This window comes from Corvus cornix, chromosome 1A (assembly GCF_000738735.6).
Source record: "Corvus cornix cornix isolate S_Up_H32 chromosome 1A, ASM73873v5, whole genome shotgun sequence".
NCBI lineage: Eukaryota > Metazoa > Chordata > Aves > Passeriformes > Corvidae > Corvus > Corvus cornix.
In genome coordinates this window covers 12,731,478-12,753,140 of record NC_047057.1, presented here as the reverse complement: position 1 = coordinate 12,753,140, position 21,663 = coordinate 12,731,478, and the positions used below count along the sequence as shown (strand labels likewise).

General features: G+C 37.6%; 1 protein-coding gene across 4 annotated transcripts in view; it reads left to right on the top strand.

Moving 5' to 3' along the window:
* SRPK2 (SRSF protein kinase 2) overlaps window positions 1–21,663 on the top strand; it is a 134,957-nt gene that overhangs the window by 78,992 nt on the left and 34,302 nt on the right. For all 4 annotated transcript variants that reach the window (XM_039570250.1, XM_039570249.1, XM_039570247.1 and 1 more), the window contains 4 exons: window positions 12,352–12,503; window positions 18,305–18,413; window positions 18,966–19,053; window positions 19,298–19,385. In XM_039570250.1, coding sequence (XP_039426184.1) covers window positions 12,352–12,503; window positions 18,305–18,413; window positions 18,966–19,053; window positions 19,298–19,385 — 437 coding nt within the window. The remainder of the gene's footprint in view (window positions 1–12,351; window positions 12,504–18,304; window positions 18,414–18,965; window positions 19,054–19,297; window positions 19,386–21,663) is intronic.

Genomic DNA, 21,663 nt, shown 5'->3' with positions numbered 1-21,663 from the left:
AGTCCTTTCACTCTAGTTTTCTTTACTATTTCTGTATTTCCAAAAGATAGTCCTTGCTTGTTTGTTCTTTCAGCCCTCTGTTATCCTTCAGCGGTACTTAGTAGTGGGACTCATTAAGGGCAGGGAGTTCTTAAGCCTGCAGTTTTGATGTGACTAGGGTGAAGCTTTGCTCATCTTGACTGTTGAGTGGGTGGTTGAGTCACCAACCCTGGAGGTGTCTAAAAGATGTGTAGATGTGGCACTTAGGGACCTGAGTTAGTGGTGGACTTGACAGTGCTGGGTTAATGGTTGGACATGATGACCTTAAAGATCTTCTCTGACCTGAATGGTTCTACGATCTCTTCGACTTTCTGTATTCCTCCTACACGCAAAGTTCTTGCTCCACCTCAGGGAAGTGGGATGTTCTGAGAAGATGAACTGAACTGGAAGCAGTATTCTTTAGAAGTGTGAAGGGCTCTTTTCATCCCTATGAATCATCATCTTTCTTTCCCAACCCTGGCACTATACAGTTAGTCTGTGTCTGATGTTGCCTAGCAACAATTCATCAAATGTCTAAAAGGGAACTGATTTACCCTAGCTAGGACTCTTGTAGAAATCCAAGTAGATAAAATGTTCGTGGAAGAATATTAGCCTCTTCCTATGTCTGGCACCCACACTATCAATCAGGATTAAGCTCGATTTTACAGCTGTCCAAGGCTTGGCTGCCTTGTCACACTGATGATTTAAGGATGTCTCATTTTATAGTGGAATATCTCCATCCCATCCTACAATCAGCCTGTGCTTCAGCTATCATGTTTTCAGAGGCTTAGCAAATCATAACTCTCAGTGATAGCCTGTGTGCACAGTGGCACTGACCGCATATACGCATCCTCGTTTAGGAGGAGAAAACCAACTTTGCCTCTGCAGTAACTATGTGTACTTAAGGGGAGATGAACCTTCTATGCTTCCAGTTCTTAGCTTTGTCTTCTGAAACACAGTGATTCAACTCAGAGTTTCCTTCAGCTCTTTTCTATTCATTATTACTGAGAGTCTACATAGCTTGAAGACTTCTCTGAGGCTTGTTACTGAGCCAGTGGCAAAGAACACTTTAACTGCCTTTGACACTGTCTCAGTGAAAGTCATGGCAGTGGCACATCACCAACATGTAGTGTGTCATAGTTTTAGCACCAGTCAGATCAGAAGCTGTGTCACCAACATAAACCCTAAACATTTACATTTTCGATAGCAGTAAGCTTGCCATGTTCCTTGGACCTCAGTTTCTGCTTGTAAATGTCATGGGTTTGAAGTCATGCTATCAGGGTCCTTTACTGCCATTAGAACTCAGCACCACGGTGTTTCTCATCTTCATTGTGCCTTGCCAATCATCCTGCTCATTTGACTTTTGAAACCTAGAATAGAAAAGTTGTTCACTTTTTCAGACAGCTCTGTGTGGGATCAGGTGCAGCAGGCACCATTGTCCTTCCGAGAAACCCTGAGATAAGGTTACCCCTGGAAAAGAAGTGAACTGGAGGCTGTAGCCTCGTGGAAATAATAGTTGCTGTCCACTTCCTGTTGTAAACTGGGTCCAGAATTTAGCTTTACAAGGTGAGCTTCTTTTCCTGAGCTGTAGAGTTTACTGCCCTGGTGGAGGAAGCTTCAGGCACAGCGTTCTGGTAGCAAGGCACAGGATATGGAAAGATCTCACTCGCAGAGGCAGGTGCCTCTTGAAGAGTTGCATTTTCTCTACAAAGGAGACAGTTCATCTGGGATATCACAACAGCTGGGATTCCTTGAATGCTTTTCCACCATGGATGAGACTCTCTTTTGCTGTTGGAAGTAGGAATATTCCAGTAAGTGAGTCATCCAGCATCCATGCTGTGACGTAAAGCATGCCAAGGCTGGGATGAGTCAGATGGTCTGATAACCCTTATTCTCAGGCTTGCTGACACAAAATGGATTCTGAAAATCTCAACAGGAATTGTCACAGTATTTAGTATCCAAAATTGCCTCATTCAAGCCAGCTGGACGGTGCTCTGTAATACTGGGGTGACTTTCCTAACTGCTGAGTGGCTGCTTGCTTGTTGAAGATCCAGTCAAATGAAAGGTCCTTCACTTGCAAGCTGTAAAAATAATAGAAGGCTCTAAAATTGCTTCTACAGCCCCCAAGACAAATGGTTGATGGGCATAAGGGATAGAAAGGCATTTCCCTGGAAACATCTGGAAAGTCAAAGGGCTCATGGAGGAGCCTTAGAGACTGAGAATGATGACCTCTTCATTGGGGGAATGTGACAGGAGAGCATGCTGAATGCAGTGGCTTTTGGAAACAACATCTGCAAAAAATAAATAAAATATACCATGTTCTATGAGGTTGTTGGACAAGAGATCAACTTAAGTTTTGCATTAAGAAGTATGAAAAGTAAACTAACAGCAACAAAAAAGAATATCAGAGATCTAGGCACTTAAAAAAAGATACTTTTTAACCCAAGGAGCTTAAGTAACTGCTTTCCTAAAGATCAGTTTATCAAAGTTATGCAAATAAGAGTGTGTTTTCATGTGTCTGAAGAGTAACAATTGTTACTGCCTCTATGAAGACAAGAAGACAGAAAGATTAAATGGTCATGAAGCTAAAACCAGCTGCTTGTTATTTATCTGTGTTGGTGAGAATGAGTTTTTGTGAAAAACATATCTGTGATTTTTCCATTTGCTTGCTTTTGACTGCAGCTGGACTTGGCAATCTTTTTGCTGCTTTTACTTACTTCTGTTAGGAAAATCAATGCTTAATTTAACATGAATGAGCAATATACAGAGAGAAACTCAAAGCAGACATTTCATATATTGTACTTATGACCACATGTACCAAAATGGAAGAATATAACTGACTATTGAACACTAGCAAAACGTTTTTGCATGATAGGCATTTTTCCAAATTTTGTCTAATAATTAAGTTAAAATGTTTTGAGTTGCATATTTAGCTTTCTTTTATCAGTTTTACTGATACTGCAGTGCAAGCTGGGTACTTTCATAAAATGCTAGTAGGAATTGCGAAGAGATTTATTAAAACTCTTGTTTTATAGAGGAAATGCTACTGGAATTTGGAAGTTTTGGGAGAGGAGTTGTGTGTTTTTTGAAGGATTGAGATGAATTCTTTATTTAAGAAAGCCTGTTAGTGAAAAGGAGTTATGATTGTTAATGTAAAGAGTTCATGTAAGATGCTTGTTTCAGCTTGTTGAAACCAAGGTTAACAAGGAGAAGTTAGTTATCAGAGTTCCAACTGGTGCATTCAGAATTTATCACTGCAGTGAATGTTTGTATTTGCTGGAGACAGAGAGGTTCTTCTAATTGCTGACTTAGTCATGCAACCTTATTCCGTCCCTTTTCTCATTGCCTGAAGAACTGAGTTCCCAGACATAATCCAGAGTATGATGCATTCGCACTTAACAGGATGAATGGGTCTTTTAAACATTAAGTAAACATGGACATGAAAAATGCATTTTTGCACTGAGATGATCACATGAAGTCAGGATTACATTTTACCAGGGTGCTTTAGGGGTCAGGAAGAAACAGCCAACCGAAGGCAAGAGGTACTCTGCTGCTTGACTGCATTTGATATTAAGTGAAGGGTTACAATTTTACTGTTCCTCTGAAATCTTTTCTACTAGGCCGTTAAATAGGTAAAGAAGGGTGTGAAACACTGCATTTATTGGTTTACTTCAGCTCATTTTGCTTCATTTGTCTTCAGTTATCTTCATATGGTTTATAACATAAAAATGGAATATATACTTCCTTGAAGGAGTTACTGTCCTGTGATAAAGACTAAATCCCGTATTTTGTAATTTAGTTATGAGTTCATATTTCAGTCCATATTTGACCTCAAAGGGCCAGTTACTTAAGTGGTTTTGGTGCCAAATCAAGTTAAATCTGCTAACTACTCCAGGGTCAGTTAGGGCTGTTGGAGAGCAGAGGGTGCTTCTTCCCCCTCTCCTTCAAAACTTGTAAATTTGTTGCTAGTGGCAACTGTAGGATACTGAAGCAACAACAGCATGTTTTCTGAATATATCTTATTAATAAAAAGACTAGAGACACTATAATTTAACATGCCAAAGAGAAAGGCAGAAATTAAATACTACAACATAACATGCCAGAAAGAAAGTAAAAAATTGATTTCCATTTATACACTTGTGAGTCATTCTGTTAAAAGTAATCCATCATGCGGCCATAGTGAGAGGAAAAAGAAGTCAAAATAGCGTCCATTTCTGTCACTGTCTGCCAGTGTTTTCTGTCAGGTAATCCTGTTGGTCAGAAGTGGAGGTTCCTGCACATAGATAGAGGAAGAAGCTGTGCAGCATGAGAAGAGACTCTTGTTGCAAGAGGATTTGAAGAAGGTGAAGCTTCATGTGTGGTTTATGAGATTAGTTTATTTTTTAACTAATTTTTTATCTTTGCTTTGGAGTGGTATTCCATGTCTGACGTACTTTAGGTGGAGGTTTTATTTTGACATGTTAGGATGCACATATAAGGAACTGAATTCTCTGTTGATTAGTCCATGGTACATGGATTTATGACAGGTGTCTGTTTCTCCTCTTTGGCTCTTTGGAATTTCTTAATTTGTGGTAGCCAAAAGCTTTGGAATTTCTTAATTTGTAGCAGCCAAAAGCTCTTGTGGGACTTACTGATGAGACTTGGGTGTTGCCAGAGCAGCGGTGGGAGATGGAAATGCAGTATAACCACCTCCATGCTTATGAAATGTAGCCCCTAGTGAGTGCAAGCAACCACAGTAGGCAAATAGGGCATGAAGAAAGGCTCCTCTCCATAGGAGGCCATTCCACTGGCAGAGTGAAAGAATCAAGTACATGTAACCCAGGCACCAGACCGTGACATCTGGGAGCTGCTAACAGAGGCAGTGGACAGACTCAGTAGTTGGTGCAGAAGGGCACAAAGAGGCACCCTGATCCCCAGTCTCAGTAGTGAACTCTTGCTCAGGGTTGGTCTGGTCATGCCTCAGAGCTCATTCCCCTGTAGCTGCTGGAGTCACTGCATGGAGTCACACCTGTGACAGGGACCTCCATCCAGACAAACCTGATGGTAGGTGTAGCTCTTTAGGTGTCAGGTTGCCCAGTGCGTGATGCTTCTCTGTGAAGCTGGGTCTGATAGTCACCTCTTCTGCAGAAGGTGTGTTACTGATCTCTTCACTCTCGTGATCAGTGACAGGACTTGAGGAAGTGGCGTGAAGTGAGTCAAGGGAGGTTTAGGTTGGATATTAGGAAAAAGTTCTTCACCCAGATAGTGGTTGGGCACTGGAACCCCATGGAAATGGTCCCAGCACCAAGCCTGACAGTGTTAAGAATCATTTGGATGAAATGTTCCGGCACATGATGTGATTTCTGGGGCTCTGAAGGACCAGGAGTTGGATTTGATGATGCTAGTTGGTTCCTTCCAACTCAAGGTATTCTATGATTTTAACATTCTCAGCCTTTATAACACTTTACTGGTGACCAGAAATACAGGTAAGGTGCTGAGTATCTATTCATATATTTTCTTTTTGTGCTGCCAGGTGGGTCTTTATTTTTTAATTAACTGTTGACTTTTTCTCTTTGCAAGTCTGTAATGAATGACTCGTCTGGAAAATACAACTCTGCGGGAAAAGCAGTATTTGAGGAAGAAAACACATGACTTTGGCAAGTCCAATTAAGCCTGAGGCTTTCTGGGTAGATTTGGCTTCTGGTTGACTGTCTTAGTAACAGTTTAACAGAATTGCATTTGTTTGACAGCAAAACTTCATTTGGGACTGACTTTCAGAGCTTGAAACCAGTTACTTCTGGAAACTTGCTGTAACTGTGTCAGAGAAAGGCCATAAGAGTTGCCTCCTCAGCTTGGCAGACTTTACTTCTTCATCCTAGGTGTGATTTGATGTAATGGTAGGCTGCTACTGGCTCCCTTCAGCTCTGCCCATGGTGATGTGCTCTTCCTGTGATGCTGGGCTGGGGTGGTGACGTGGTAAAACTGCAGTACTTGCTGCGTGAAATGGCATTTATTTATAGTAGCTGTTGTTTTGAACGGAAGAAGGCAGTGTTCCTTGGCATTTCACTTGGACTTTGAGTGTGCCCAAGGTGGCCTCCAAAAGACTAGTAAGCAAGATGGGAATGAAAAATTCATTCTGTGTTTCTGTTTGAGGTTATGAAAGCTACTGTGTCTCAACCTGCTCCGTTCCGGGATGGATTTTTACTGGTGCTTCTGTTAATGTTTGATGGTAGGATAGTATCTTTGGAAGGAATGTTAACAGTCCCAGGAGGAATGATAATTTTGTTTGATAATGACCAGATGTAGAAACTGCTTAATGCTTATGACATACCAGCACTCTCTTTTTATGCATAAATTTGCTAGAATTGGAGATTGTAGTACAGTTTTGTACCACAGTAAGAACACAAATAGCGCTTTTCATACAAAGCAAAGCTGTCCCTGGGAGTTCACATCAACAGTTTCTTGGAGTTAGGTAAAAACACATCACCTTATGCCCTGTTTCCTTCTGGGTTTGTAGACTTTCTTTCTGAAAGCAGTAAGATGACCTCTGGCATAATTAAAAATAATGATTAAATTACAAATGATTTATCATAACTATTAAAATTTAAAAATATTCTGAATTACAATCCACTTAAAATCTTACTTAAAACATGCGACATAATTTTGTTCATTGAGTGATAACTTCAGAGTTATTTTGATATTTTTTATGGTTTTTGTTCTTTGTTTTATGTATGTGGATTTTTTTAGAAAGCCTCCATTTAAGGCTGCCTCCGGTTCAAAGAGCTCAGTGTTAGAAGGCACCTGTCTAATTAAGCTAAATTTGCATTTGGGAAAAAAGAGCAGGCAAGAATTCAGCTCATAAAGCAGACACCATTTGAACAAATGAGAAAGAGATCCAAATAGCTGAGTCTCTAAGGAATTAATAACAGCTGTAAGAAATTTGTGTATAAAGATTTCAGACTTTTAACTCTACAGAACGTTGAGAGCCTTTCCCAGGAGCACGAAAGCTATTGCCTTCTGGAGCTGGACAGAAGCATAGCTGGAGCTCCTTCCAGATGGACCCACACACACTAGTAGATTTCATAAAGCTCCCATCTCTTAGGAGGCTTACAGCGTAAGTCTTCTGATGCTCACTCTCCCCCTTGCTTCCTCTTTTTACCTCTTCAGAGTGAAATTCCCTGTAGAACCTCTGTGGACGTGTCAGAAGGTTCGTAACATTGTTAGAATATAGTTTATTCCATATTTTATTTTATTAGGTATATGAAGAAGTTATTTAACCTAATTTTAATTGCATTTTCTGTTAGCAAAAAAAAGTCTTTGGTTGTGTTCATCTGAAAATCTTAGGGAAAGTTTTGTTTTCCCCTCAGATTGAGGTAGTTCTTAGCTTAATCTGACCAATTTCTGTCTCACAATTTTTTTTCATTTGGCACAGTCTGTTTCCTTCTGAAAAATGCTTTCCTAAAGTTAGGAGAATCGGGTGCAGGTTTTAGTAGTCACCATGTGTGCAGTACAGTGTTCATAGTGAAGGACTCCTGCTGTTGCATTCCTATTCCCCATGAGAACATGAGGATTTCCTCAGGTAGTCTTGTTCTATAGCAGTCTTGCCTGCAAGACATTCTTATCCACTACTTCATAATAAAAACATACTTTGTGTCTATGAGGGTTTTGGATAAAGAGGCCTGAAGTCTGCTTTGGTTTTGAGTAATGGAAATGATTCATTTGTTGAGGAAAAGATGAGGTGACTGCACAAGGACAGACCCAAGGTGCACCTACATTCCCTCTGGCCAGGAGCAGTTGCCTGGGGAGGAGTGCAGGGTTTGGGCCCCAGTGTGCTGAATACTGTTCTGCATCCAGCGGTCTCAGGCTGCTGGGCTTCACGAGCCAAAGGCGCTCCTGGGTTAGCCATCAGTTGATTTTTCTTCCTTGAGTTTTTTTGAGCCCTATTTGAACTTAACTAACTTTTCTTATGCGTGATATCAAAGGGAAAAAAGTTCGCTTTAGTTTTTAACATCATATTGCATGAGTAATTTTTTTTTTTTTGCATTTTCTGTCACCTTGGCCCAATTTGTGTGGGATGAGGCAGTGGACAGCCATTTCCTATTGGCTTTCTCTGTATCTCTCAAGATTTTGTAGCACTCTTCCGTCTTGTTTTCCTGGCTGAAGAGTTCTGGTATGTTCAGATGCTTCCCATATGGAAGGCATTTTGTGATTTTAATCACTCTCACTGCTCTTGTTTTACCTTTTTCAGAACAGAAGAATAACAAATGAACCCACAACATCAACAACAGCAAAAAAATGAATGGATTTTTCTGGATTTCTCATAGTATAATTTTCTCAGCATTTTAAGGTCTGAATGTTAAGGAGATTGCTTTTACTGTTGGCTGTTACCCAGTGGGAGCATGAAGCAACATGTCCATGAGGGAGAATAATAAAATTAAGTTGTCGGAAATGTTGTGTTTCATAACAGTGGGCAGTTGGTTTTTTTGTGAGACTCCATGCAGGGTTTTGACGTATTTTGCTTCAAGTTCACTGCAGAGGAGAAATACTTCAGCTTTTCTTTTGTCTTTTCCTAAGTATTCCCTCTAACAGCAATTTAAAAATAGGTTTTAATTGTGTTTTTATTGGACTTTGCTGTAAATTTATTTTTGTCCACAGAAAAGGCAGTAATTAAAAGACAAAAAATGCTGGCTAGTGTTTGCTAATTGTTTGTAGTGTTTCTTTCAATACAATTATAAGGTTTGTCATTGTAGCCTGTGGAGATGGTCAGTTCTGGGCATACCTGCTGACAAAATACTGAGACTCTAGAATGGTGTGTCGTCTTCTTCTGTTAATTAAGTGTTTATGCTTGGATGGTGATGAGCAACCTAATAGTGGTAGACCACAGAGTACCAAGTGATTACTTCAGAAAAAAGAAAAGCAGGTTTAGTATTTATCTCTGCATGCATGTGCTACATAATGCACATTATTACAAAGCATTTTAGGAGTAAGAAAGAGTAATAACTTGAAATAATGGTTGTTGAATAGCTCTTGATGTTATGATAGTATTTGACAATTATATTTCTGAAAAGGAAATGGAGATTACAGACATGTTGGTGAGTCACAGCTTTCTAAATGGTTGGGTTTTTTAATGCCAGTGATGTTTGAAAATCTACTCAAAAGAAAAATAATTTACATTTTAGCAGACTATACTGGAAAAAATGAAATCTAAGCTGAATAAACTGTATATTCATGCCATAAATTGCAAATGAAGATGTTGTTAAAGCATTCATCATGACTTATCTTTGCAATTCGATAAAAGGCCTACTAAGAAATAGCAACATTGGAGTTCTCTCACTGATGTCCTTCCTAACACTGTGGAACTGTGAATTGGCAGAAGAGCTGGATTGGGGATGCCAGGATGAGTTACTCAACCTGTAGGCAGAATTTAAGCTGTCAAGTGAAGTGTTGAAGGCTTGATCTCTACATATACCCTAGAAAAGTAAAAGTGAACAAAACTAAAGAACAACAAGAATCTCTTGCTAAGAATTCTAAACTAGAGGAAAAAGTTGCCAAAAATGCAGAATTAGCAGTCAGACTGATGTAACTCAGCATGTTGCTTTCCTTCCCTCATGTTTCTGTACTAATATTTGATTGCTCCAAAAGGTGCAAGCAAAGCTAAATGGACAAATCAAAGATCTTCCTCAGTTTAAAGCAGTGTTTTGTTATTTGCAGATAAAAATCATAAATCCAGAAGGAAATAAGGTAGTATTCTTCCTTTCTTCCTGGTGTCCACAAAGGACAGTAAGAAAGCAGTCCTGAATATAAAAATCAACTGGGATTGAAGACAGGAAAAATAACCCTTTTCAAACCAAAATCAAATACAGTAGCTTGAGAAAGACTCAGAGCCAACCCTGTTTTCTTAACCTGTTTCCCTAGGAATAAATTTATCTTGTGGTTTTTTTGAAATCCTGTGCTGGATACTTCTGTCTCTCTCAGAGGGAGATTCTTGGAATGGCTTAATATTTATTTGAAAATGACTGACAAAATGTGTGAATCTCAATTCCTGAAATGCTTCTGATTCTCTTTAAAATCTGTCATGTAAAGAAATAGAGCAAGTAGTTGTCATTTTAAAAACCAAAATCAGCACAATTTCAACGAATTTTTGAACTTATACCCCCATATTGCATTTCCCTACCCTACCCTGGGCTTTCTATAGTTGTACCATTTCATGTGACCAAAATAGTAACATGGAAACTTGTGGTCAGAACAAAGGAAGATGATGGTACCATCCAAAATAAGGAGTCCAGGCACTGATGGATGTGCCTCTGTTCCTGGCATGCTGCTTTCAGATATATTGATGAAGTGCACACTATTTCACTATGTGTTCTTTTTTGCTGCTTGTAGAATCATTTAGGCTGGAGAATACTTTTAAGGCCATCAAGTCCAACCATTGGTTTTTAATTTTTAAGAGTTCATAGCTCTTGATCTGTGTATCCAAAATGGTCCTGTGCCTAGCAGATGAAGTTTCAGGGTTTGTAATGTAGATCCTTATATGTATGATGGTTTGTTGGATTAAAGCTTTCAGGTCAGGTGTGGGAGCTGTCAGCTTGCTGACACTCTGAAACCTGGCTGGTTCATGAAACCAGGAGGGCCAGTAATCTGGTTTGTGGTAAGATTAGCTGGTCAGAGGATTTGCTGCACCTTGCATTTGCAGTTTACTTTCCTCTCAGTGTACCAGATAAAGACTTCTGTAGGGAGCCAGAAATGAAAGAGGGAGGCAAACAACCAACATAATTTAAGTAGGAGCATTGCAAATATATTTATTGTTTCTCCTACAAATGGATCCCTTCTTTCTCTTCTATTCTGTCTAGTTTCATGTGGTTAAAAATTACATAAATTTATTTACTTCGTTAGATTTCTCATCGTAACTTAAATCATTGATAAATTAGTTCAAAATACTCCTTTTAAAATCTGACCATTTATTGATTGAAGAATTTTATTATCTGAAAGGGGTAGCAGGCAGATAAATTTGGTATTCCATGCAGCTTGCAGTGATGTCCTATAAAGCAAAGGCGTAACAGCAGCTGCTGTGCAGGTGGTGAATGTTGCCATTGGAATTTGTTTCTGACCAACCATGTTCTCTTTGACACCAAGTGCTCTGTCTGTCTTGAACAATTGCAGTGTGTAAGAAGAAAAAGAAATTATGAGGAAGGGGACTTAGAAGTGGGATAAACATAAGTACAGTTTTTACTCATGATCAAGGAAGTATTCGGATCTTAATTCTGAAACATCAGCAAATTACAGATTTCTGGGTTTTTTATGACATGAAGGATAAAATACTGTTAATATGGTGTTTTTTAGATGTGGTTAATTTGAAATAGATATAAATGTAAGTTATAGCAGCTTTTGATGGCACAAATGCTTTTAGTTACTTTGAAATTGTATTTGGAAAGTATATACTTTTTATTTGTAAGAGGTATGAATACAAAAAATAACAGCACCAGCCTGTTTGGGGAAGGCTTTCTTAGTTATATGACAAAGAGGTCATATCACTTCAACCCTGAACTTAAGTCTGTTGAAAATGCTCGATTTTGAAATGTGAGTAGTTCATAGTTGTACCTAGTATGGCTTTCTTTGGAACAGGATATAAAATATATTTCACTTTGGTTGTTTTTTTTTTTTAAATTGGAGCTGCAAAACAAGGAAAAAACCCATCTCTTGATTGGTGGTGTCAGGCTTTGGTGATTTTGTTTTGGTTTTTTTAATTAATTAGTGCATATTAAAGCGTGTGATATGCTCTGGAATGAGAATCGTAGACTACCTAGGAAGATCAGTTTTTTTCTCTTACTTTCTAATAGATGTTTTCAGTATTTTGTATACTGATACAGCTTTCCATAGTGTTGGCAGCAGCTACAGAATGAGAAGTGCATTAAGATTTGGGTCAGTGTCTCTAGAAGATTGTTTCTTGCTGTCTATTCATGAGATCCTTCCTACTGCAGCTAGCAGGCAGGAGCTTCTGAATAACTTGATATTTTTTGAAAAAATACTTCCCAGTTGTGCTCAAGAAGATGGGTCTAACATCTCATTTGCTCATCAGGAATTTCAAAAGCTTGTCTGTATCTGATTATGTATTTCATGTATCTTTTGCAAGCTCTTTCACTTGAGACCTGCTCTTGGTTTGGCCAGGTTCCTCTCTGTCCATGCCTCCCTAGTGTACCAAGGGAGATACAAAAGGTGACAATGAGAATGGAGATGCTTCACGGGTTTTTTTTCATTTTTTATTTCCCACTGGTTTTTCATCCCCCCCGAAGGGCTGGGCTACCCTAGTGATGAGGCTAGGCTCTTTACTAAGTGTGCTCTCTCTCCCATTTCCAGGCCAGAGCCTCAGCAGAAAGCTCCCTCTGCACCTCCGCCTCCACCCCCACCCCCGCCTCCGCCCCTGCCGGAGCCCGCCCCGCCTGAGCCAGAGGAAGAGATTTTAGGGTCCGACGATGAGGAGCAAGAGGATCCTGCAGATTACTGTAAAGGTGTGTGCAATTCACCACTGGCGGTGAGGTAAACGCTGTCATGCCAGTCTTGGCTCTTGTTCTTGAGGGATTTTTAAAGAGCTGATCTTTAATTATGGAATTTGCTTATACAAGAACTAGGAACAACTCTTCATTTCAGGTCCCGACGCATAATTGTCTTCAGCTTTAATTTTTCACTTAGCCACAGCTTCTTTATACATTTTTCAATAAATATGGAAGTACTTCATCCCTGTATTCTTCCTGATGTCCTAGTTAGAAGAATAGAGAATAAACTTCCCTTGATTGATGTGAGTTGTAAGAGAAACAAAAACACCCAAACCAAGACAAACAACCCCTCTCACACTCCAAAAGGTTCTAAAATGCCTTGGTGCCTTTAACAGCATTACCTAAAATTATTTTTTAAACTGTATCTTTTTGTTTCCTTTCTTCTCACACTTGCACTAGCTTAAGGTGTTACATGCTTCTTTTCCACATGGTGTCTTCCACAGCTCTCAGCATTGTCTGAGGCTCTCTACATCTTCATTTTAACTCAATTTCCTTAATTTTTGTATTGGTTATATTCAGTTTTAAAATACTGTTAAATGTGTAAAAGCATGACTGCAGTACAGCCGTGTCAATACTTAAGTTTTTTTTAATGTCACTGCTAAAGTTGCAAGTCTGTTCCCATTAGGGTAGAATGTACACTGTACTTACATAAAAAATTATATATAACAGTTTTATCAACTGTGGGTTATCTATTGTAGTAGATTTCAAGAATACAAATATACTTACATCAGAGTTCTATCACTTCAGATTAGTATTTTTGAATAGTCAAAAAGCACTGTATGGACACTGACTATATCTGTTATTCTGTATTCCTCATACCAAGAAACACTTCCTGTGTCAAATATGATAATGTTGTTTTATCAGAAGTTTCTGTATAAGCCTGGGAATGTGCTATTTTAAGAATTCCCCTTCCCAGCCTGGAACAAGTGTTTAATGTTTTTAGATTTAACAATGGAAAGTGACTGTTTCATTTTGGTGTAAGGAGTTTTATTAGTATATTATATTTCAAATGTATAAGTGGCTTAGAAATGCCAGTAGTGAAAGCTAAAGAATGAACTCAAACTAAATGTCGAAGTCTGTGGCAGGGCAAAGAAAAACATGTTGCTAAACCATGCTCCGGTATTTTGGTTTTTTATTATTTTGTTAAAACACATTTGTTCCTTAAGATAACTCTTTCAGTGTCCTTAACATCTTCCATCAGTGAATAAGGATTTGTTTAAACATCTGTGTACTTGTAAACATCCATATTTCCTTGAGATTAAGCATTTCAAAGCTCTCACTTAATTCTTTCCCGAAGTAAGGGCTGCATTTAATTTCAAACAATCCATTGTTGTCTGTTTTCCAATATCTCTTGCAAAAGTCACCATCTGCAGAAGCTAGATCACAAAACAAAAAAATAGTCTAAGTTGAGAGCCTGCTTATGAGTTACCTGTTTAACTGGAGCAGGTCAGTAGTGAGATCTGTATACTTTTAAAATAAACTACGTGTTACGTTAAAAATACTTGCAGGCTTCCTGGAAAGTTAAAGGGAACTCCTGTATGCATACAGGTTCTTCTGAATTCTTCTGATCCCGAGGCTTTGAATTTTTGAAAGTATATTAAAGATGGTTCAAGATTTGGTCCATTTGGATGTCGTGATCATTACTTGTTTCTACAAGAGCAGTGCTTTTTTGCTTCAGTAGAGGATTTACTTATTTTGTGACCCTAATTTCCTGTAAGACTGAGCAGTGCATTTCCTTCTTTCAGTCTGCTGATGTGGAACTGAAGGGAAGGTCACCATAAGGATCTGAATTCCATGACCACATTGGGATTTGTTTATATGTTTTATATTCTATATAGGGAATGAATAAGTTATTTGGTAAAGAACTCCAGGAATGGCATTTAGATACATTTTCCATTTTTTTGAGAGATTTTTTTTTTTAGCTTGAATATCCTTTTCTGTTTTGGGTAGCCTAATCTGTATTTACAAAATGGAAGACAAAGATTTGGAAATTACTATTTATTACTGGAGTGTCTCTTTTATTCCTAACTTGGTCTTCAAAATGGCAGTCTTCCAGGATTTTTGACTGAGGCACAGAGCATACTTATCTCTTCTCAACCCCAATCTGAAATTTCATAGGAGGGAAATTTTGATGACGAGTATATAACTATTTTTTTCAGGAATTCAACATAAGGCCTCTTAGCTGTACTTCCTGAGTATTTTTGTTACTGATTTTATTTTTAAGGTATGTTACTGTGTGCTGGGTTGCATCTTGACCACATTACATCATGATTAGTAAATAGTCATAGTAGTATTTTTTAATGAGGAAAATGGATCAATTTGTATTAGCACCTGATGTGAAAGAGACTGACTAACAGCCGTCTGTGAAAAGCAGACTAACTTCTGTTCCCTGGGGGGTTCCTCCAGGGCCTGTTTAAATCTGTGACATTACTTCCATTTGTGTCACTTAATTTGCATAACAGGCTTTTCAAATATTTATTTGTTTAAGGAATAGAAATACCAATAGTCCAACTGAATGATTTTTTCAAGGGGTACCTTATAAAGCTAGATTTTCTTCTTCTCTGAAAAGCCTTGAAACACTTGGAGATTTTTTTCAACAGTGTGTTGTGCCATGGGTGTAATTGGAATTTTTTGCTTCTCTGATCATCTTCTTTGCCCCCTGGAGATGTCTCCCATTCATCCAGTTCACAAAGGGAATAATTCCCTATACAAAGATAGAACGAGCCAGCTACAATTACCAACACATTCAGGAGACATTCAGGAATAATGAACTCATTTTTCTGACCCTCTTTCTTGCATGCATGTAGCTAGCTAGCTGTGAGAGACACTTTTTTTTCTGTGTGTGCTGCAGTGAATAGTACAACAGGGTTTGGTTGTTTTTTTTTTTTTGGTTACATTATCAGCAGTGCCACTTATACATTGTATATTTTCAAATGCCAGTATTGTTCTTCCAAAAGCACATAATTTTTATCAGCTTGTTAATTTTGCATGGATGCTTTCTTGTTACTAATATTTAGAAATACTTTTGTTACCATGGACGACTAAATGGTTACATTAATCATGGCATGACACCGTTTTTAAAATACACATAACTAAGTGGGTTGTTACCTGGTTGTCCACAACGTGTACACGCATATGTTGCTGATATGAATAATCAGAGAATAACATGTAGAGGAGTGGTAACAGATTATTTCCAAAACTGCTCCTGTTGTGACTCAGGACAGTGGAAAGTATCTTGTGAAATATATATACTTGTATGCTATATATGCTACCACTGTTGGCATCTGTCACATATGCTGATGTATTGCTATAATTAGTTATGACAGTGGTGTAGGGACCAAAATAACATGGTTTTTACATATATAGTATTGTTATGCTTCCAACACGTAGAATTTACTAAAATAACTTCTCAATCCCCAGTTTATTAACTTTGGAGTCTTTCTCTTATTTCCCCTCTGCTGTTTTCTGTCTGTGATGGGAAGAAACTATCACAAGTTTTTGATTATTTTTGACCCTTTGAAACACAAGTATGCCAAAAGCTATTTGTAGAGTCAGACTTAAAAGGCACTTGTTTGCCTAAACTATTTATAGGAATATATTTTTATCTGTGATGGTGTATTGTGTAGAAGTCTCATATAAATTTTGCAGGTCATCAGATTTGATTCACTTAACAAATGCAAACCTTTTTAGTAATGGAAAGGTAGAATTCCTGTATGTTCTCTTAAGTTTCCTCTGGCATCTATGACTTCATCATCTTGCATAGAATTTTGCGGGAAAAAAAATTGCCAAGTAATTATATTTTTGTTTGTTTGTTTTGAACCAGTCAATAACTGTCTTAAATAATGATCATATTTATCCAGATTGTTAAACATCTCCATCAGCTGTTACTAGAAGGATGCTTAAATAGACAAAATAAAATTTAGTTTTGTTTTTAGTTTTTGTATTAGTACAGATTCATGTATTTGCATTTATTCAGCAAAATTTCTATAATAATGAAGCTGCAATAGACTTGGGATTCATATGTGGCTGATACTGTTGCTTTTTGTAAATGGACAGTATAATAGACAGCCCTTACTCTCAGTAAGTCCATGTCCCCCCTTCTCTCCTTGAGAGTAAATCCCATCAGGGGTTCCAAAAGTGATCTGGTTTTTGATTTGGAAATAAGGAGTTCCTGCTTGGCAGTGTGGGCATCCTTACTGAGGTTGGCACAACTCGGGAGTGGAAATGAAAGTATCATTTTAGTTTGATGGGTGAGTTGTCCTGGCAGCTTTCAGGAACATTTCCTTCCCAGTGATGGGAGGGGTGGGGAGGTCTTCCCCAAGGGAAGGGTCTGCTGTTTGCTAAGCTTGCAGTTACACCTTAGCACATATGTAGCAAAGCTGTGTGTGTTTTAGAGTTTGTTAGACATACCAACATCTAACACAACATGTCATTTAAGCTTCTCCTGAGTATGTAATCTTTATAATTCTGTTGCACAGTTGTGTTAACTTTATTAATCTGCTCTGGCAGCATAAGAGAGTTCATAAAAAAACTGTTGAACTTCTGTTAAGGCAGAAGATGTTATTAACAAAAGAAAGAATATAAATATATCCAGATTGGACATCATTGTTCCCACAGATAAAAGGAGATAAGAGAGAAGTCCCTGTTTTAAATCCAAGGAATTAAGTTATAAATTCACGTTATTGTCTTAACCAGTTCTAACAAGATTTTCAGGGGATTCAAAACAGATACAGCAACTTACAGAAGTAGTCTGAGGTTTTAATGATTCAATAACTGAGGGTCCTGCCAAAGGACAGTTGGCCATGACATTGTGAAGGACCAGAAAGGGACAAAGAAGTGATTCCTTGAAAGCTGCTCTGAGTCTGCTGCTGGTGATGTCCTGGAGGGTTGCATGGTGCAGCTTTATTGTTTGCAATTTAGGTAGAATTGTGGATGTTACTGTTGGTGTGTTAAGGTCTGAATAAAAATCTTGGGTGTTCATTGTCTTCCCTGTGTTTAACTAGGAGTAGGAATGTCTCCTAAAATACAAAGGAAATAAAAGGCTTCATTACACCTCCTAGAAACCTGAGCTTCAGCTTGCCCTCTCCTGTTGGCTTTTCTGCCTAATGGAGTTGTGGAGAACCTGTGTAGCAGTGTAAGTTTGGACTGCAGACTTTGGTAATGAAAAAGCAGTTTGGACAAAGCCCAGAGCTGCCTGCTTTCTCTTCTTCCTCCTCACTGTAAAACCTTCAGAGATGAGAAAAAGGCATTGCTACTGTGGGTCAGGAGCCAAGTAGAAGAGTATCAATAAATCCTGCATTGTTCATAACATTTTCTCAGGAAGTATTTTATTGCTGCTTTTATTACTAGAAAGCAAATGGGAATTAAAACAATCTCTGCTGAGATTCTGCAATCATCCAAAATACGTTGACTGGAGAGGCTTCAAATATGATAAAGAAATAATGTAGATATTTTCTGTCCTGTCTCTGAAGTGGAAGATAAGCCTGAGGAAATAGAGAACAGATGGTAATATTACCATAAATAAAAGCCATAAGAGAGAAGGGTGAATAAACTCTACAGTAGTTACAGGACATGATTTTTTTCCTTCCAGGCCAAGCAAGGCAGAATTTTTAACATTAAAGTTTTCTTTAGATTTCCTATTTATAGTACAGGACAATTTGAAGAGGAACATTTGTACTATGAGAGAATTACTTGAAAACCTGAAAATTATTGTTTGTTTTCTAAATATTCTTTTTTCTACTTATTTTTCATGAAAGGAGGCTATCATCCAGTGAAAATTGGTGATCTTTTCAATGGCCGGTATCATGTTATTAGAAAGTTAGGATGGGGACACTTCTCTACAGTGTGGCTATGCTGGGATATGCAGTAAGAAAACTATTTATTTCCATATACTTTTTTCGTAATATGTTACTGTCTTTTGTTTGCAGTAACTTTTGTTTTATGTGCATGATAAAGTTATGTAACTGTTTACTATCATTTTGTGCAGAAAGATGCCTACAGTCTTATTTAGCTCTTGATTAGCGGTGTAGTTTATCAAAGCTCTCAGAAATAAATGTAATTCTATTTTCTTTGACAAATTAGCTTTGTTTATTGAATTTGCATGTTGCCGTGAGCATGCAAGAATAAGCTAATATTTTTATTTCTGTTGTATCTTTAATGAAAAAATGTAATTACCTTCATTAAATGATAAAATGTGTAAGCAGATTCCTCTTTTAGAAACATTAGCATCAAGGAGACAAAATACTCAATAAATTAGGCTGTTAACAGTATTGCTAAAACTTGTTGTTAAGTGTAATTTCAGCATTTTCTGTCAGGATGCATTAGACTATGAAATAGTCTATTTAAAATTTCCCAACCTTCAAAGTATGTTTGTTTTAGCTCAGCATATGTGTTGAAAATGTATCTTTTCTTTTCAAGGGGAAAAAGGTTTGTTGCAATGAAAGTTGTAAAAAGTGCCCAGCATTATACAGAGACAGCCTTGGATGAAATAAAGTTGCTCAAATGTGTAAGTATCACTATTGCAATACAGTGTTCAATAACAATAATAACAGTAATAATGGATTAAAAAGAACACAGAGAATTGGTTTTAGATTTTTTTTTTTTTTACATATTCTCCTCTAAACATCTGGCTTGTTATGTGTTACCATGTTTTCTGAAGCTCCAAAATACTGTTTATGTGGAAATCTAACTAATTAGTATTTTAAAGTGATTTTTTTCCTAAAATGTCAGTGTTTGCGTTCTTGGTTTAGGTTCGTGAAAGTGACCCTAATGATCCCAACAAGGATATGGTTGTACAGCTAATTGATGACTTCAAAATTTCTGGAATGAATGGAATTCATATCCTTTTAAGAACATGGCATTCTCATTAAAAATATTCTACTGAAATAAGTAAGCATTTGGTGCTGGATTTTTCTAGTTAATCTTACTTCACATTTACAAACTAGAAAGACTAAAATATATGTATATGCAAGGAGAAGTGCAGTGTGTAAGGCACTCTCTGGAGTGAAAGTAACTTAGCTTTTCTAAACACAGTGCAAAATTAAAAAAGAAGTCACATGTATCCTGTCATAGTCTGGTATAACTGGAGATAGTTTACTTAAAAACTAGAGTTTACTGAAAACATTTGTAGTAACTGAAGCTTAAAAGAAATATTTTTTTGTTCTAGATTGGTAAAGAGAAATTGTCAGTGTCATGAAAAAGCTGATTTCTGTTTTCTTGTGGGAAGCATGAGGTCATGGAGATGCTTCTCTTGTTCATGTAATCATCTTTTGGCCAGGTATTAACCTTGTTTTTGGCAAAGGTTGTGAAGCTTCGCCTTCAAATGCTTCTTTTAAAAAAACAAAAGGGGGGAGGTGGAAAAGGAGATGAAGTGAAATATAACTGACTTGTTCTCGGGGTAAATTTTGGGTCTGTAAATACATTTGATTTTAGAGTTGAGCTAAACTGAGTTATCCTTGCTAATTATATTAGGCATTTTAGCAGCTTATTATATTACTGTGCTTTCATTTACTGTTACGGCTGGATTTATGTATGTGCTCATTGTGTTTTGGAGCCCAGTAGCAGACCTCATTGTTCATGATGTCATATTGCCAGAAAGACAGTTCTTGCTCTAGAGAGCTTAATTATACATTGATTTTGATGATGTGCCTTCAGTCTTCAGCAGATGAGATTAAGGTACTTTTCACCAGCTCTCACCTTCTAGGAGAGGAGTATAGAAGGTGACTGTCAGTAAATGTGAATTTACTGAAATATGCTTTCACTAGAAAGCGTCCTTCCAGGGAGAAGTGTGCAAGCACTTTTCATCCCATTCATCCATCTCTTGACGTTAGTTGTGGAGCCTTTGGGTATGTGGTGAGAATGAGAGTGTGGGGTCAAGTATTCTCAGTTACAGACTGGTGTCTTATCTCTTTTTCCTTTGCCCCATTTTTATTTGTTTCCTGGTTGCTTCAGTGGTCAGCTACTGTGGTAGAAGGATATGTTCTGCTTAGTATGGTCTGCTTTTGTCCTGGGTATTACCATCAAATTAAAAAGAATTGAAATAAACCGTATAGTTGCTAGTAGTCATTTAAAATATAAATGGTGATCAAGGAAATTGCGTAACACAGTGAGGCAAAGAACACTGGGTTGAGTTTCTTCATGCTGCTGTTGTGCTGCAAAAGATAGGTTTTTGTTTGAGCTGAGATGCTTATGAAGAAGTGTTATATAAATATCTGTATTTTGTCTGTGTTCACTAAAATACAATGCAACCAAAGCACTTCAGGTCTTCATCTGACAGTTGTACAATTGAAGAATAATTAAGTTGTTTTTAGAAACCAAAAATTTTGATCTACTGTTTTATTGTAAAACACTAATACGAAATACGGAGTAGGATAATGCATTAATAGCTATACATAGAAATAACTCTTATCGGTTTATCAGAGCAATTTCCCAATAATGTTCTTAAATTCTTGCTAAAATTCACGTGTATATATACAACTGTATTAAAGGTGAGGGCTGTTTCTAGGTGTGAAGAGTAAATTTTGTTAGTGATAATACTTTGAAAGCATATCCAAACTTATTTCTTTTTGAAATATAGCACTTACATTGACAAAGCCAAAAGAGACCATGTGCTAGTGAAAAATAAGGGGTCAGGTAGCTTTGTGTTGGCAGATTAAAATTGGACAGCTGATGTTGATTTATTCTATTTCAGTTTTACCTTCATCTTGAAAACTGGCAGTACAGAAATTTTTATATGGAAAGCAAATGTTCCTGCCTTACTGAAAAGTACATTTTCCAGAAAAGTACAAATACATGCAGGATGGGCTGATAACTGGACTGAAATTTAAATTACAGCTGGAAGTCTGTCAAAGTCCTGACTGCCAGCAAAAATAGAACACCAGGTATCTTATGCTTAGAGTTTTCTTGTGAACAGCTTGTGCATCCTGGGTTATTTGAGCAGCAGTTGGTTGCACTGATTATTTCATCAGCTCCTTTTTATCTTCTAGGGAAAATAATCTTTGGTGTAGGTTCTCTTAGGATGGAGAAGGTAATTGATTTTAATGTTTTGGTGCTGTTTGCTTTTTAAAATGCCCTATTAGTGCTACAATAGTGTCATTGAGTTGCACAGGTTTAGAGA